Genomic DNA, 13675 nt, shown 5'->3' on the forward strand with positions numbered 1-13675 from the left:
TAGTCTGATACTTTTAAGTTGCTCTCAATAATGATCACAGGGCAAGTACAAAGGGAATAAAGTTGATCTAAAATGCATTTCCCCAGCAGGCCTAAGTGTAGCAGGCAAGTATATCAGGTCATCATTAGCTCGGCTATGGGTTTTACATATGATCAAAGACTATTAGCAGCAGCAACTGAATAAGATGGTCGACTGAGATGTATAAAAAAAAAAAAAAAAAAAAGATTTCCAAAGAGAAGCACATTGAACTCTTTAGTCTAAAACTAGCTTTTGCCCACAAATGTCAGACACACAAAAGGATGTTGGTAACAACCTGAATCATTTATTTTGGACTGAATCAATGAATACAAAAACATTTGGAGGTTGGCTGACAGTATGAAACCACAGGAATTATTTACAAATGCATTATCTACAAGGAGGAATGGGATACTTGAAATCTGCTTTACCAAAAATGGGCAAAAATAGAGAGAAAGACACAAAAGTGGGGTGACCAAGTGCTGAAATTTACACCGGGGCTGTCTGGACCGCAGCCAGCCGCTCCGAACACAGTCACGAGTCGAAGTACTGACACTTTATCACATCGCACAGATGGCATCATTCATACGGCTGACTTAATTAAAGTTGACACTAGACCTCCTGCTGTGAGTCGCATTAGACAGGAGGACATCAGAAACGACAGACAGTGATCAACGACCACCATGACATCACTTCAGCCCTTTAATCACTCAGGACAAGTCCTAGTCGCCTGCTTTTCTCTATTCTCCCTTTTGGGGCAGATAATAAAACTTAGGAAGCCTCTTCATCGATCTTCGGTGCCAAGTAGTATTTGACGTGTCCCATATCAGCAATCTTGTACTCCACCACTGTAGAGACAAAAGTAAAGTTAGGGCCACGGTGACGTCTGCAAACAAGAATCCAAATGAAGACTTGAGTCTTTAATAAAAAGGAAGGACAAACTTACCAAGGGGGATATCAGCGGACATGCTGAGGGTTACGGTCTTGGAAAGCGGTGTGGCCTTGGTGAAGAAGTTCAGGTAGTTGAGGGCAAAGATCAGCTGGACGGGTTCATTCATCTCAATAGTGACCTAAAAACGGAAAGTGAAGGGGGACTGTCAAAAACAAGAGCCATGACAACATCAAATATATGTCTTTACAAATACATCTTGAATTGTCTCACTACCTGCCGTTAAAACAATTAACATGTTAAGATTGTACACGTACGACAAAGAAAAGGAACAAATCTTCACTAAGCGAGAAGCTTGAACTAATGAATGATTTGCATTTTGCTCCAAAAATGCATTAAACAATTAACAGTTGCAGATTAATTGGTCCTAGTAAAGTAAAAGCTCTTCATGCTTCTGGGGACAAACAAACATTAAACCAGCAATAAATATTTATTCTTTAGTTTTAATCAGTCACCTATAATTAGAATTAAAAGAACTATAAGCCGACGTTAGCCCACAGATTTATCGTCTGACTCTGCTGTTATTCTGAAGCGCCATCAAACATCAACACCCACCGCCTCGTCCTCTTTGTCTACATTGCTGGTCTGGGACAGCTTGACATTTCCTGTGCCCAGCTCTCCTGTGGCGGAGAACTTGACTCCGTCCTTGGCGCAGGAGATCATGACGGCGTCACCGATCTGGGAAAGGTCACGGCAGATACGGGCAAACTCCCCAGAGGGCATCTTCACCACGCAGCTGTACTCCTGCTCCTGGAGGGATAGACAGTGGCAGAGACGGGGAAAAGTCAGGAACAGTGTGCATGAACAGTATTGTGTTGGACCTAAAAGACAAGGACACGCCACAAATGACTTACTGGAATACCGAGCTGCTCCACATCCAGGTCCATCAATTTCATCTCATAATCTGAGACCTTCTCCTGGTCTGTAAGAGCAAGAAAAGAAGAGCTAAATAAGACATTAATGCTCAATAAGAAATATATAAACAATGCCAGTAACTTAAAGTCAGAAACGTACTGATCGTCTCAAACACAAGTGCGAGTGTGTCTGCATTGTCTTCTGCTCTGAGTGTGATGATGTCTTCGTTTCCTGCACACTTCAGGATCTTTGACATACTGTAAAGAGAACAACATGGAGAAGAAACTGGTCAAAACGTGTAACGAACTATCAATAAGTAAAAACGAGAGAAAGTCCTGGCAGCTGATTTTGTAACGTCAGAAGAATAAAACTCCCAACTTAAATTAAATATTTTTCAACGCACTAAAATGTGATGAACAACTATTTTAAAAAGTTTTAGTTCTAATATTTTTATGGCGATTATTTTCATAATAGGTATATGAAAATATAAATGTGAATAAGTTCAAAAGCAGACATGTCCTTAAAACTAGATCTGCAACTATTAGTGGGATAAGCTGTCAACTATTAAATTAATCACCAACTATTTTTATAATCGATTCATTTAATTAATCAGAAAAAATGTTCCGATTTCAGCTTCCTAAATGAATATTTTCTGGTTTCTTTGCTCGTCTGACATTTTTCACCACTTTCTGACACTTTACAGACTAAACAACTCAATCAATATCAATTAATCATGAAAGTGATCGACAGATTTATCAATAACAAAAATCATCGTTAGTTGCAGCCCTAATTAAAACCACAGATGTCTGATTTACTATGAGACGACTAAAAAAAACAAAAACACATGTGACATCAGGACCAGTGACTTTTCTGCACTTTTGCTTAAGAAAAATTACTTAAAACGATCTATATTTAAATCAAAACAGTTGCTGTTTGTTGTCAGTCCTTCATTAGACCCCAGTTATATAAAAGGAGGAAAATGGTTATTCATCTGTCATTATACAGCACAAGGTTGTATGACTAAACGAAAATTTGTAGTCCCTTCAAGCTATACTAAGTTTATATTAAAACATGAAAAAAATGATAGTTGTTTATATAAACATTTAATACCGATTTATAAACGTGTTGTGCTCATACCTTTGTAAGTAACGTTAGTGCATTAAGGTAAACCAAACCATTATATACGTTGCTAAAACATGCGTTAAGACATAGGAATTAAGTCAAACACATTAAGGGACATTATCGTAGCTGAAAACTTAAATCTTCCAGAGCACCGGTGTTACGTCACAAAGAAGGAGCAGTGAAACGGAAGTGGAAGTTCCCGGGTTCAACTACAAATTCCCGCCAACCTTCCCTTTGCAGAATTTGGCGCTCAAATGACGTCGCTACGTCATCACGGAGTGGCTGTTGTCCCTTCAAACTGCGCCAGATGTGCTTTCAGCACAAAACAAATTTATATAAAAATAAACCTATTTATAAACAACACACATATATGCAGACAGCTGCACGTGAGCAGTAAAGAGTTAACTAAAGTAGTTCAACAAAAAGGCATGCCCGGGCAAAAAGCGCCAAGATGGCCACCCTTTTTCTAAAGTTTAATTATTAAAAACACACGGATACTGACAAAACAATGTTATTTAACTGACAGTTTGAACGTTAACGTTAGACAGAGACAGACCAAACCGCTAATACTTTTACATTGATTTTAGTATCGCCAAACTTTGGCACCTCCACCTGTCATTAGTCAGCAGATGCTTCATTTATCCAAACACCGCAGCCGATTGATTTAATATTCGGCGTGAAATGTGTATTGATTAGTATTAAACATGAAATGTTTTCTAAGAGAGCTGTGTGTAGCGTTTACCCCACCTACTGAGGTTGACTCCCATGGCGAGGTTTCTGTCGCAGCGGTACGAGTCGAAGCCGTCGTGCCGTAGGGTGAGCTGGACCAGGGAGACGTGAGAGGAGTCCATGCTCTGCAGGGAGATCCCGGACGAGCTGACGTCCCAGCAGGCCTCTGTGATCAGGTCCTTCAGAGCCTCCAGCACCTTCTTCAGGATGGATCCCTGGACCAGACGAGCCTCAAACATGGTTGCTGTGGAGATTTAAGCCTGCGTAGATTCAAAGTAAGAGCTCTGGAGTGTCACTCCGTTAAAAAGGAGGCTGTAGTTTGAGTTATTACCGAGTAGGAGAGAGAAAGACTCTTCTAAGAGTTCAGTCTTTGTGTTGTTAGCTAGCAGAAGTGCAGCACGCACACACCACTCTCACTGCAGAGGGAAGGTTTGAGCTGCAAGCGCGCGCTAACGTCCGGTTTTAATGACTCGGCGTCTTTGCGTCATTTCCGTTTCCTTCTCGGTTCTTTTCAACCTCTAGAAGAAGCGGACTCTGATTTCGGCCATATTGGAGAGGGCAAACTGCAAATTGTGGACAACAACACAGAAAACCTAACAATACAGTGAGAAATACTACCGATGGACAAAAGAGTAATAGGCAGTGGATTAAAAACCGTAACACAATAAATAAATACAATTATAAATCATAAAAGGACCCAATTCATGTGTTTAAGTTAAACTTAATATGCTATATATATATAAAATCTACACTCAAAAAAGCAGATACTGGAATAAGATGGGAATCTAACCTTTTTTTGAACAGTTGTCAAAATCCCAAACACTCCTGTCTACATCAGTAAAGTTGAGGTGGAGCAGGTTCACAGAGAACCTGGCGTGGTCATCTCACATCCCCACACTGGTGAAGAAAGCTCAGAAACACCTGTATTTGTTGAGGAAGCTTAAGAAGGCCAAATTCCCACGCCAAGTTCATGTCAGCTTTTACAGAGGAGCAATAGAAAGCATCCTGACTGGAAACATCACAAACTGGCATGGGATGTGCACGGCCCAGGACCGGAGGGCTCTGCAGCGGGTGATTAAAACTGCCCAGATCATCATTGGTACCCATCTCCCGAGCATCAGTGATATCGGTGAGGTGAGGTGCCTACGCAGAGCCCAAAGGATACTAAAGGACAGTACCCACCCAGCCACAGCCTGTTCACCCTGCTGCCTTCTCAAATTCATATTCCATATTGCTCCACTGAATATAGTTTATTTCTTTTTACTATTTGTATAATTGCTTTTATATTAATGTATATTGTCTGCTATGTAGCAGAAGGGAGTTACAAACTCAATTTCACTTTACAACAAATAAATCTACCCTTTTCAATGTATCTGTGTTTTTCTTGTGAGGCAAGAACATGTGCAGGCTGATAAGTCAAGATTTTTTCCCTTCCTATCATGGCCCCTGTGATAACCTGTGTAACATGCAAACCTGCACAAAAATAATTCTACGCAAAGAACAGTGACTTTTTAATTTTCAACAAGAATTTTCAACTTTTTATTGATCAATAAAGGAGTGCTTGGTTTGACTCACAGCATCGCTAATCACACATCCATGTCCCCTGGTTGTCGCACTCATACAGACACAAAAAGGATGTTTTTTTACTGCCATTTAACCCCTGAGTGTAAACTGATTGAGACCACTTAAGAGCAGGGTCATCTGACACTTGGCGCAGACAGGACGCACGACACAACATCTTAGAAAAGAGCATTCTTGCATTGCAGAAAAGCAATCTGAAGTGTAAAGGAATGTCAGACATGAAACAGGACACATTTTGTATTATGTGGCAGGGATTTCATTTATATTTGGACGGTTACAAATTTGTGTTGGGATTGAGTGCAAAGACAGTCGTCTTTTCACACTGGGGGTATCTGTTTAGAGACTATCAGACAGGATGTAGTTTGTTGCCATGGCCAGGATGGGGGCTCCTGTTGGGATGCCGGGGAAAGGACCACTGGACCCAGCGATGTCAATGTGGGAGTACGGCAAAGGTTTGGCAGAATCCACACCATGCTGCGTTGGAAACAACATAATACAAGTTATCATTGCACCTCTTTCATATTATATTTTTCATGCAGAAAAGATAATACGTTATGACAACGTATGAGCACCTTGTCAAGCCCCGAGGCCATGATGAGGAAAGCTGCAGGGGTCTGATGTCCTCGAGGTGTAGCCGAGGACGGCAGGTTGTTGCACTGCAGAATATCCTCGTACTCAGACTTTCCCTTGTGGAACTCGTAGTCCTCTCGTCTGATACTGGACACCTCGAACATGTCACCCAACACGTCTCCAGCTGCATGAGAGAGGACCAAGACCATGCGTTAGCTAGTGATCGCGGAAATAAGGCACTCAAACCACTGAAGTAATTGTACTGGAGATGGTTTGTTGTTTCGTTACGTTGGTTCATTGCAATACGTGGTATTGCATTTGTAAGGAAGGATTGAATCCAAGAGCAGGATGACTCCGTGATAAATGACCTGCTGTCTTTTAACCATCTGTCCATCCATCGTCAACCGCTGATCCTGTGTACAGGGTCGCGGGGGGGCTGGAGCCAATCCCAGCTGACATCGGGCGCAAGGCGGGGTACACCCTGGACAGGTAGCCAGTCCATCGCAGGGCCACACATAGACGAACAACCACTCACGCTCACACCTAAGGACAATTTAGGATCACCAATCAACCTAGTCCGCATGTCTTTGGATGGTGGGAGGAAGCCAGAGCACCCAGGGAAGAACCCACGCGGACACGGGGGCTGTCTTTTATATTTTTTTAAATAATGGTTATATTCAAAGAACTGACCACTTATTAAATAAAAGTACCATAAACACGTACTAGACGTTTTGACAAATAAACTCAGGTGTCATTTAGACGCCTGGTCTGTTTTTTTATAAAAGTTCTTGAAGCCCACCAGGTCACCTGCTTGAGCTACTTCTGAGCACATACAAATATGTGGACATGCTACACATCGTTAGACTGATTAGATTCTACACAATTAATTCATTAAGTTGATTTTAGAAGAACACTTCAGATTTACTGGTGTGGTAAACAAGAGACACACAAAAAATAAAATGTTTATGCAAGTAATATTCAAACTGGTTGAAATAAACATTTCCAAGTGGCCTTTTATTGTGGCCAGCCTAAGGCACACCTGTGCAATACCCATGCTGTCTGATCAGCATCCTGATATGTCACACCTCTGAGGTGGATGGATTAAAGGAGAAGGCCAAGGAGAAGTGCTCACCAACACAGATTTTGACAAATTTGTGAACAATATTTGAGAGAAATAGGCCTTATGTGTGCATCGAGAAAATCTTTGAGTTCAGCTCATGATGAATGGGGGCAAAAACAAAAGTGTTGCGTTTATAATTTTGTTCAGTGTAGTTTCTGTTGAAATAGTTGACAACTAATCGATTAATCGCTGCGGCTGGTTTGTCCTGACCAATAAAACATATTTAGTTTATAAATTAAACAGAAAAGCATGCAACTGTTTGCATTGTGGAAGAAATAACAAATGTTTAATCATCAATTAAACATTTTGTTAAAAATAGAAATACTAAGAAATCTTAGAATAAAAAAACAAAACAATTAATGGATTAAATTATTATTCAGTTCCAGTTCAGATTTAAGCAGCACACATAACTACATTTTCTGGGACTTTTAACTGCATCTCATGGCTACAGTTGAAAGCCCTCGGAAAACCTAGCAAGTGGTACTAGAATTAAGAATATTTTGTCAAAATCCTGTTGTTTAAAAGTGAACTTCAAATTTATCTGTACTAAATGTCTCACCTTTCTGCCACTGAGCAGCATTGTTGCTGCGGTGGGCCGGTCCGTTATCCATGATGATCTAAGAAGAGAGATTCAGAACTGAACTCAGCGCAAATTTTTCTACTGCAGCAGGTTCATTTTTAATGTTTAAGTAGCACCATCTCTCAGTATTGTCTGTGTTACAGCAGCACTCACAGAGTACTCTGGTCCCATGGCTCTGATGGCGTGACCAGTCAGAGTCGCAATAGTAAACAGTTGAGGAGAAGTCTCACGTACTGCCTGCAGACACAGATGCTGAGATCATGAGAAGGAGAAGGGACAGAAGTGCAGACGAGACATTCAGGTGCAGAAATTAGTTAAGAAGTATTAATGACAAGATGTTAGGTCACCTTCTCCTTCATCTCACAGAGCAGGTCGACCATCACCATACGTCCCTCAGCATCTGTGTTTCCCACTCTCACTCTGCGACCCGCACGGGAAACCAGCAGTTCGTCGGCCACGTAGCAGTCTGGCAAAAAACACACATTTTTATATATTTATTTATTTATATATATATATATATATATATATATATATATATATATATATATATATATATATATATATATATATATATATATATATATATATATATATATATATATATATATATATATATATATATATATATATATATATATATATATATATATATATATATATATATATATATATATATACACACACACACACACACACACACACACACAGTCGCTTGAGGAGGTACTGTAACACAGATCCAACAGAGAAATGTAAAGAGGAACAGTTATGATGGAGGAGAAAAAAATAAATAAATAAAAAGCATATTACACTGACCTGCACCGACACTGTTCCTCACCATGGCCATGGAGCCGATGACCTTCAGATGTTTTGGCTTCAACTTGGCTAAAATCTAGAGAGAGACCGGGGATTATGTAAGGAGCAGTGCTGCAAACTATAAACAAATGAATCAAACTCCCGGTTTCACTGTCCATGTTAATTAACTCATGGGATGAGCAAGTTTGACAAATGGCCCCAACTTTCATCTGGAGGCTTAATAAAGACATGTATGGAGGAAAATATTCATCTCTTTGCATTCACTACACCTTTTGTTAACCATGACTCAGTAGTTTCCATGTCTGTCACAAGTGCTGACTTTTAAGTTCAAGTCCTGAGGTGTGGACTCGCAGTAAAAGCAAAGTTCATTATTCAGGTTCACCTGGAAGAAGCCGGCCACAGCAGCAGCTCCACACTTGTCTCTGTGCATCCCAGCCATGAAACCACCAGCCTTGATGTCTGCTCCGCCAGTGTCGTATGTGATGCCCTGGAAACATCACAGAAGAACCAACCTCGGTTTAATAAGTAGTCAGTCACATGCAGATAATACAATTGAATGTGTGGCCAATACTGAACCAAATAAAACCAACCTTCCTTTCCCTGATTAATAGATGGGCCACAATTTTCATTATCTGCTCTATTATTAATTTTCCATTTCCCAAGGAGACTTCTTTAAACGTCTAGTTTTACCTACCAACAGTCAAAAACAAAATAAATTTGCTATCATGTAAAACAATCTTCACATTTTAGAAGCTGGAACCACTAAATGTTGTAAGAACGGACTAAACTACTAGGGGTCAAGTGTCTTGCTCAGGGACACATTGGTGGATGTGCCACAGTGGGAATCGAACCCGGGTCTCTAACAACAGATAATATTTGCAGAGTCACATTTGTCAGATCACCAAACATGCAGCACGTTGACTACAACCGTTCCATATCAGCCTTTCACCAAACTTTAGATTGATAAAACCATTTACAGCTCCAAAAACAATAAGAACAAAAGCCTAATTCACGTATTCTGTAGCTTGTGCCACATAACTCAAGCGTTTTCAATCTAACAGATGCACCTCAGATCCAGGAGTCAAATATTTACCTCATACATAATTTTTAAATTAAATATTTTAATTCAATATTATATTTTATTGTAGTATGGTATACATTTCTCTTTTATAATGCCGTGGTTGAATGTCTGGTGATGTTTAGCAAACATTTAATGAATATTTTGGAGCCGTTACATCATGTTTTTTTCTGAAATGTGTAACGCTTTAAAAATGAAGACTTTGGTTAGTACATGACTTATTATGTTCGGAGTTTGTCTTTATTGTTTTAGTGGACTGAAGTCTGAGAGTCTCTCACCTTTCCCACCAACATGAGCGTCGTTTGGACCGGCCCCTCTCCACAGTACTGCAGCTTGATCACTTTGGCCTGGTGACGAGGTACACCTGTATGTAGGAGGAAACCATGAATATTATGTGTCCAAACGTATTTTTAAAAAAAACAACATTTAAACACTTATTAAGTCATAAAAACAAAATGTTCTCCTACTGTTGGCACAGCGGTTGACTGCAGCTAGACAGGGGTACTCTTTCTCCAGAACCTTCAGGTCGCTCACCACTTCGACCTAGGAGGTTAACAAACACACGTTCTTTTGTTTGGGGCCATTGAAGAGCCAAACAACTGTCCTTAACTGTGACTGATATTGTTTGTAAACATTTTCCAGATTCTTAGATGACAGATCACTATCTCCTAACAATCACAATAAATAAGACCATCATGCTATGCTGTTTGCACACGTGGTATTAATATTGCTCTCTACCTGCACAGGGCTGTCCTTGAAGAGCTCCTGGACGTAATCAGCCACACGGGGAGAAGCCATACGTTCAGGGTCCGAGCCTCCAATGTCACGACATGCCAGTCTGAGGACGGGAAACAGGACGAGGGATGGTGAACAAATGAACACCACAACCTGAGGAAATCTTAACAGGGAATGACGTGAAGAAGTTGACCCACCTCCCGCTCTCCAGAGCATTGGCTAGCTCCACCAGTCTCTTTCCCTCCGCCTCCTGCGCTGCCCACAGACCCAGAACACACACCTTGAAGTCGGTGGGCTTTAGGTTCACCTCCCGCACTTCCAGGGGCTTTTAAGGAGGGAGGCATATACATTTTCTTTTAAAAGTTTGCATCTAAATCTGGATACACAGAGATACAGCTAAGACAGACTAGAGTTCACACAAGGTATTACAAGGCCGATCTTCCACACCACACGCCACATCTATTAGCTAAGCAGTACTTCACACTAAACTTTAGTTAGTGGAGTTTCCTTTTAAAACTGTCCACTTGCAGTTGGAGCATCCAGGACACGCTGAGTGTGAAAAGAGTGTCTTCCCTCACCATGTAGAGAGCATGAAGGGCGCCGAGCGCAGCCACCAGAGTGTTGTTCTTATAGTCCTTATGTGGAGGGCAGACCAGCAGGGGGCGCTGCATGCCTGCTTTCAAGGCCCTGAAAAGGACACAGATGAGCAAGACAGCAAAGAAACCTGGAGGTAAACCACAAACATGAGACACTGGGGTGGGGGGTGGGGGGTGTGGTGGTGGTGGTGGGGGGGGGGGTCAGCTTCCATGAACTGACCTTTTGATGCCGTTGACTGCTGCATCGTTGAAACGCCTGATGTCATCGTAGTCGCGGTTTACTGGGCCGGTGGAGGCAAACACAAGGCGGTTACCAGGAAGACCAGGGACCTTCAGGACCACCACCTCCTCCCCGAGACCGCTGTCCACCTACAGGGAGAGCAGAAAGGGAAAAGTGACACCAGGAAACATTATCACTAAAGAACACATAACACCATCTAGAGAGAATAAAAACGTCACCCTCCATCTTTGTGTACAGTGTTAGCAGGAAGGCTGATGCCGTCAGATCCTTCAGTGACCTGGTGCCCAATCCTTTTGATAACAATCCCTTTAAATGAAGCAGTGTCTGCTTTAGACCTGTTGTCATTGGTGGTACAGCATACGGCCAACCCAGGCCTGAAGAGGTGAAATTATTCACTAATTCCCCCCGCATATAAACAGGAATGTCTGAGAAAGGAAATTATATTATATTAATGCAGCATAAATTATATTTCCTGCTTTCTGACCCTGTTAACTGTCTCAAGTGTTGACGGAGTCACATCTGATTGATCCCCATATTGCATAAATATAAAAGCACTTTGACTTAATTTAAGCTCCTATTGCACACACACTGCTTTTTTGACTGAAAATAGCTCTTTTTGTGCGACTTGTAATAACTTGACAATGTAGATGTTTTACGCATCATGTAACCCTAACCGAACCATTTATGATGAATCACTACAGTCCGACAACATTTCCTGCAAATGTACAAATTTTAACTAAGAAAAGGCACGATTATTTTGGCCAATATTGAGATCACAATTATTTAACAGGATTACTTATTGACTTGCACACATTTATTGAACTTTCAAAATGAAATGATTTTTAAAATTACATATGCATTACCCTGTGAAATAAGAAATAGGAATCCAACATCACTAACTTCAAAACGTATCTTAGAGGCAATAGGATGACAACATAATGCTAAAATTCAACTGTAGTGTTCTGTAGGGAGATGCAGTGACTTGGGTGTAAGAAAAATATAATAAAATAAATAATTTAAGCTAAAGGTCCACTAGCTGATACATATTTATGCAGTGTAAAGTGCTGTAGGCTTAAGCTAATAATGTTGACCAACAGGTTATAGCAGGTCTACACCCTGGCTCAAGCTGAATACACATGCCACACCCTTTCGCAGAGGCCAAAGGGTGGGAGAAAGGAAAGGAGTGTGCTGGATTTCTAACAGAAAAACAACACGAGGGCATCAGTGTGACAGAAATACGACATGATTGTTTATAAATTTATCTCGTTTTCATAATCGTTGGAAGCCAAAATCAAAAATAAAAGTCCTGCTAAAATGTATTGTTTTTTACAGTCCCACCCATTAGGCTACTTGCAGTAATCTGTATGGTGTGAAAGAGACAAAGAAAGATCAGGTGAGAAAACCAGATGTTTTTATGGTTTGTGAAAGACTGGCTGCAGGTGGTAGATGAACAGAGGCTTACAGAGCTGTAGTCCTGCAGTGGAGCTTTCAGACTCTCGAGCTCCGAGGGCAGTGTGTCGTGGCTCTGGGTCACCAACACGACGCCATCAAAACTAAGAAGAAAAGACATCACTATCATCTAACGCAGCTTCAGTCTGTTAAGGTGCACAAAATAACTCCCCAACACCCAGCTAGAGACAAAGCATTTCTTCCCAATACTCACTTCTGGTTCTTGAGGTCAGTGGTCCATTCAACAGGCTGGACGCTGGGCAGAGAAACACACACAGATAATGGAGTTATTTCCAGCTTTGTCTGACACGGATAAGATATATCAGAGTGATGCAATTAAGACTCCTGTGTCAGGTTTTATAATAGAGGTTAATGATAACAGTGTGGGTCAAAGTGTGGAAGCCTGCAAGACCTTTGAGATCTGCTTTAATGTCAGCTGTTAAAAACATGAGACAGGTTCATTTCATGTCTCACTGCAGTGAAATCAAAACTTTGTACCAAGTGTGCACTTTATAGGAAGCAATCGCCACAGTTTCCATCTAATGATGAGGCTATATTACTGTTAACTTCAGATTATGTTACCAGTTTTACACTTGTCAGAGATTTCTGGCATCATATGACACTTCCATAGAGTATAGAGAAGTGTAACTTAGCCTGAAAGTAAAACTTAAGCAAAAATGATGACGGGATCTTTAAGTGGAACCTGAACCCAGAAAATATCAAACCTCTCTTGAAACATGAGAGGGTCAGATTTATGAGCTGTGAATGAATAACCAAACTATCACAGATACATTAGGTTACTAAATTAAACCAACTGGGAGAAACATTATATCGCTGGGGAGGGGGAAAAGTGTCACATTCCACAAAACATTTGCTCAGCTGATTGTTTCGTGAACAAAGAGCACGCGGGGGACAGCTGCACGTTAGAAAACCGTTGAATCAAAACGCAAACCAGGCAGGTTAATCCGTTAATCTCACCTGGTGCACATGTTGGTCGTCGTCGTCGTCCTCCTCCAGTGTCTTCAGGATGAAAGAGTCAGCTGATAGCCGGTGACTACGGTTCCTTCCCTTCAGTGCGCTGGTTGGCCACGTGATCACCATGAACTTGCACTCGTGCTGCCTTCGCGGGCTTCTCGTAGCTCGTAATTACGACCATCCGAGTCGTAAAATGCTGCTTATCTTTAGTAGCGTTTAGTGGTATTATAATGTCAGTTGGTAATTATGTCAACTGATATGAACTAG

The 13675-nt window shown here is 41.1% G+C and overlaps 2 protein-coding genes across 2 annotated transcripts; both read right to left on the bottom strand.

The window, feature by feature from the left end:
- Positions 1–300: 300 nt before the first annotated feature.
- Positions 301–4081, bottom strand: LOC119891324 (proliferating cell nuclear antigen). The gene is made up of 6 exons (XM_038702854.1): positions 3689–4081; positions 1979–2076; positions 1819–1886; positions 1520–1714; positions 962–1085; positions 301–863 (listed from the first exon to the last, which is right to left on the bottom strand). The coding sequence occupies exons 1-6, from the start codon at positions 3907–3909 to the stop codon at positions 787–789; spliced, it is 783 nt and encodes a 260-aa protein (XP_038558782.1). The 5' UTR covers positions 3910–4081; the 3' UTR covers positions 301–786.
- Positions 4082–5196: 1115 nt separating this feature from the next.
- On the bottom strand, positions 5197–13515 carry zgc:152830 (uncharacterized protein LOC767682 homolog). The gene is made up of 16 exons (XM_038702855.1): positions 13412–13515; positions 12648–12689; positions 12447–12537; positions 10964–11112; positions 10726–10834; positions 10345–10472; positions 10151–10250; positions 9880–9955; positions 9691–9776; positions 8717–8821; positions 8335–8410; positions 7869–7987; positions 7675–7758; positions 7501–7558; positions 5824–6005; positions 5197–5725 (listed from the first exon to the last, which is right to left on the bottom strand). Exons 1-16 carry the CDS (start codon positions 13420–13422, stop codon positions 5588–5590), a joined length of 1554 nt encoding a protein of 517 aa, XP_038558783.1. The 5' UTR covers positions 13423–13515; the 3' UTR covers positions 5197–5587.
- Between the last annotated feature and the right edge of the window lie 160 nt (positions 13516–13675).

This window comes from Micropterus salmoides, unplaced genomic scaffold, assembly GCF_014851395.1.
Source record: "Micropterus salmoides isolate LMB-PRFRI ecotype aquatic unplaced genomic scaffold, ASM1485139v1 Ms_hic_scaffold_7, whole genome shotgun sequence".
Classification (NCBI taxonomy): Eukaryota; Metazoa; Chordata; class Actinopteri; order Centrarchiformes; family Centrarchidae; genus Micropterus; species Micropterus salmoides.

Bases quoted from the DNA above. Each gene is read 5' to 3' on its own strand.
- zgc:152830 (XM_038702855.1), bottom strand. The intron at 12,538-12,647 runs GTGAGTATTGGG...TTTTCTTCTTAG, and splicing joins ACTGACCTCAAGAACCAGAA to TTTTGATGGCGTCGTGTTGG. The intron at 10,473-10,725 runs GTGAGGGAAGAC...CCTCCTTAAAAG, and splicing joins CCCTTCATGCTCTCTACATG to CCCCTGGAAGTGCGGGAGGT.
- LOC119891324 (XM_038702854.1), bottom strand. From the start codon at position 3,909: ATGTTTGAGGCTCGTCTGGTCCAGGGATCCATCCTGAAGAAGGTGCTG. The intron at 1,715-1,818 runs GTAAGTCATTTG...CTATCCCTCCAG, and splicing joins TGGAGCAGCTCGGTATTCCA to GAGCAGGAGTACAGCTGCGT. The intron at 1,086-1,519 runs GTGGGTGTTGAT...TTCCGTTTTTAG, and splicing joins TAGACAAAGAGGACGAGGCG to GTCACTATTGAGATGAATGA.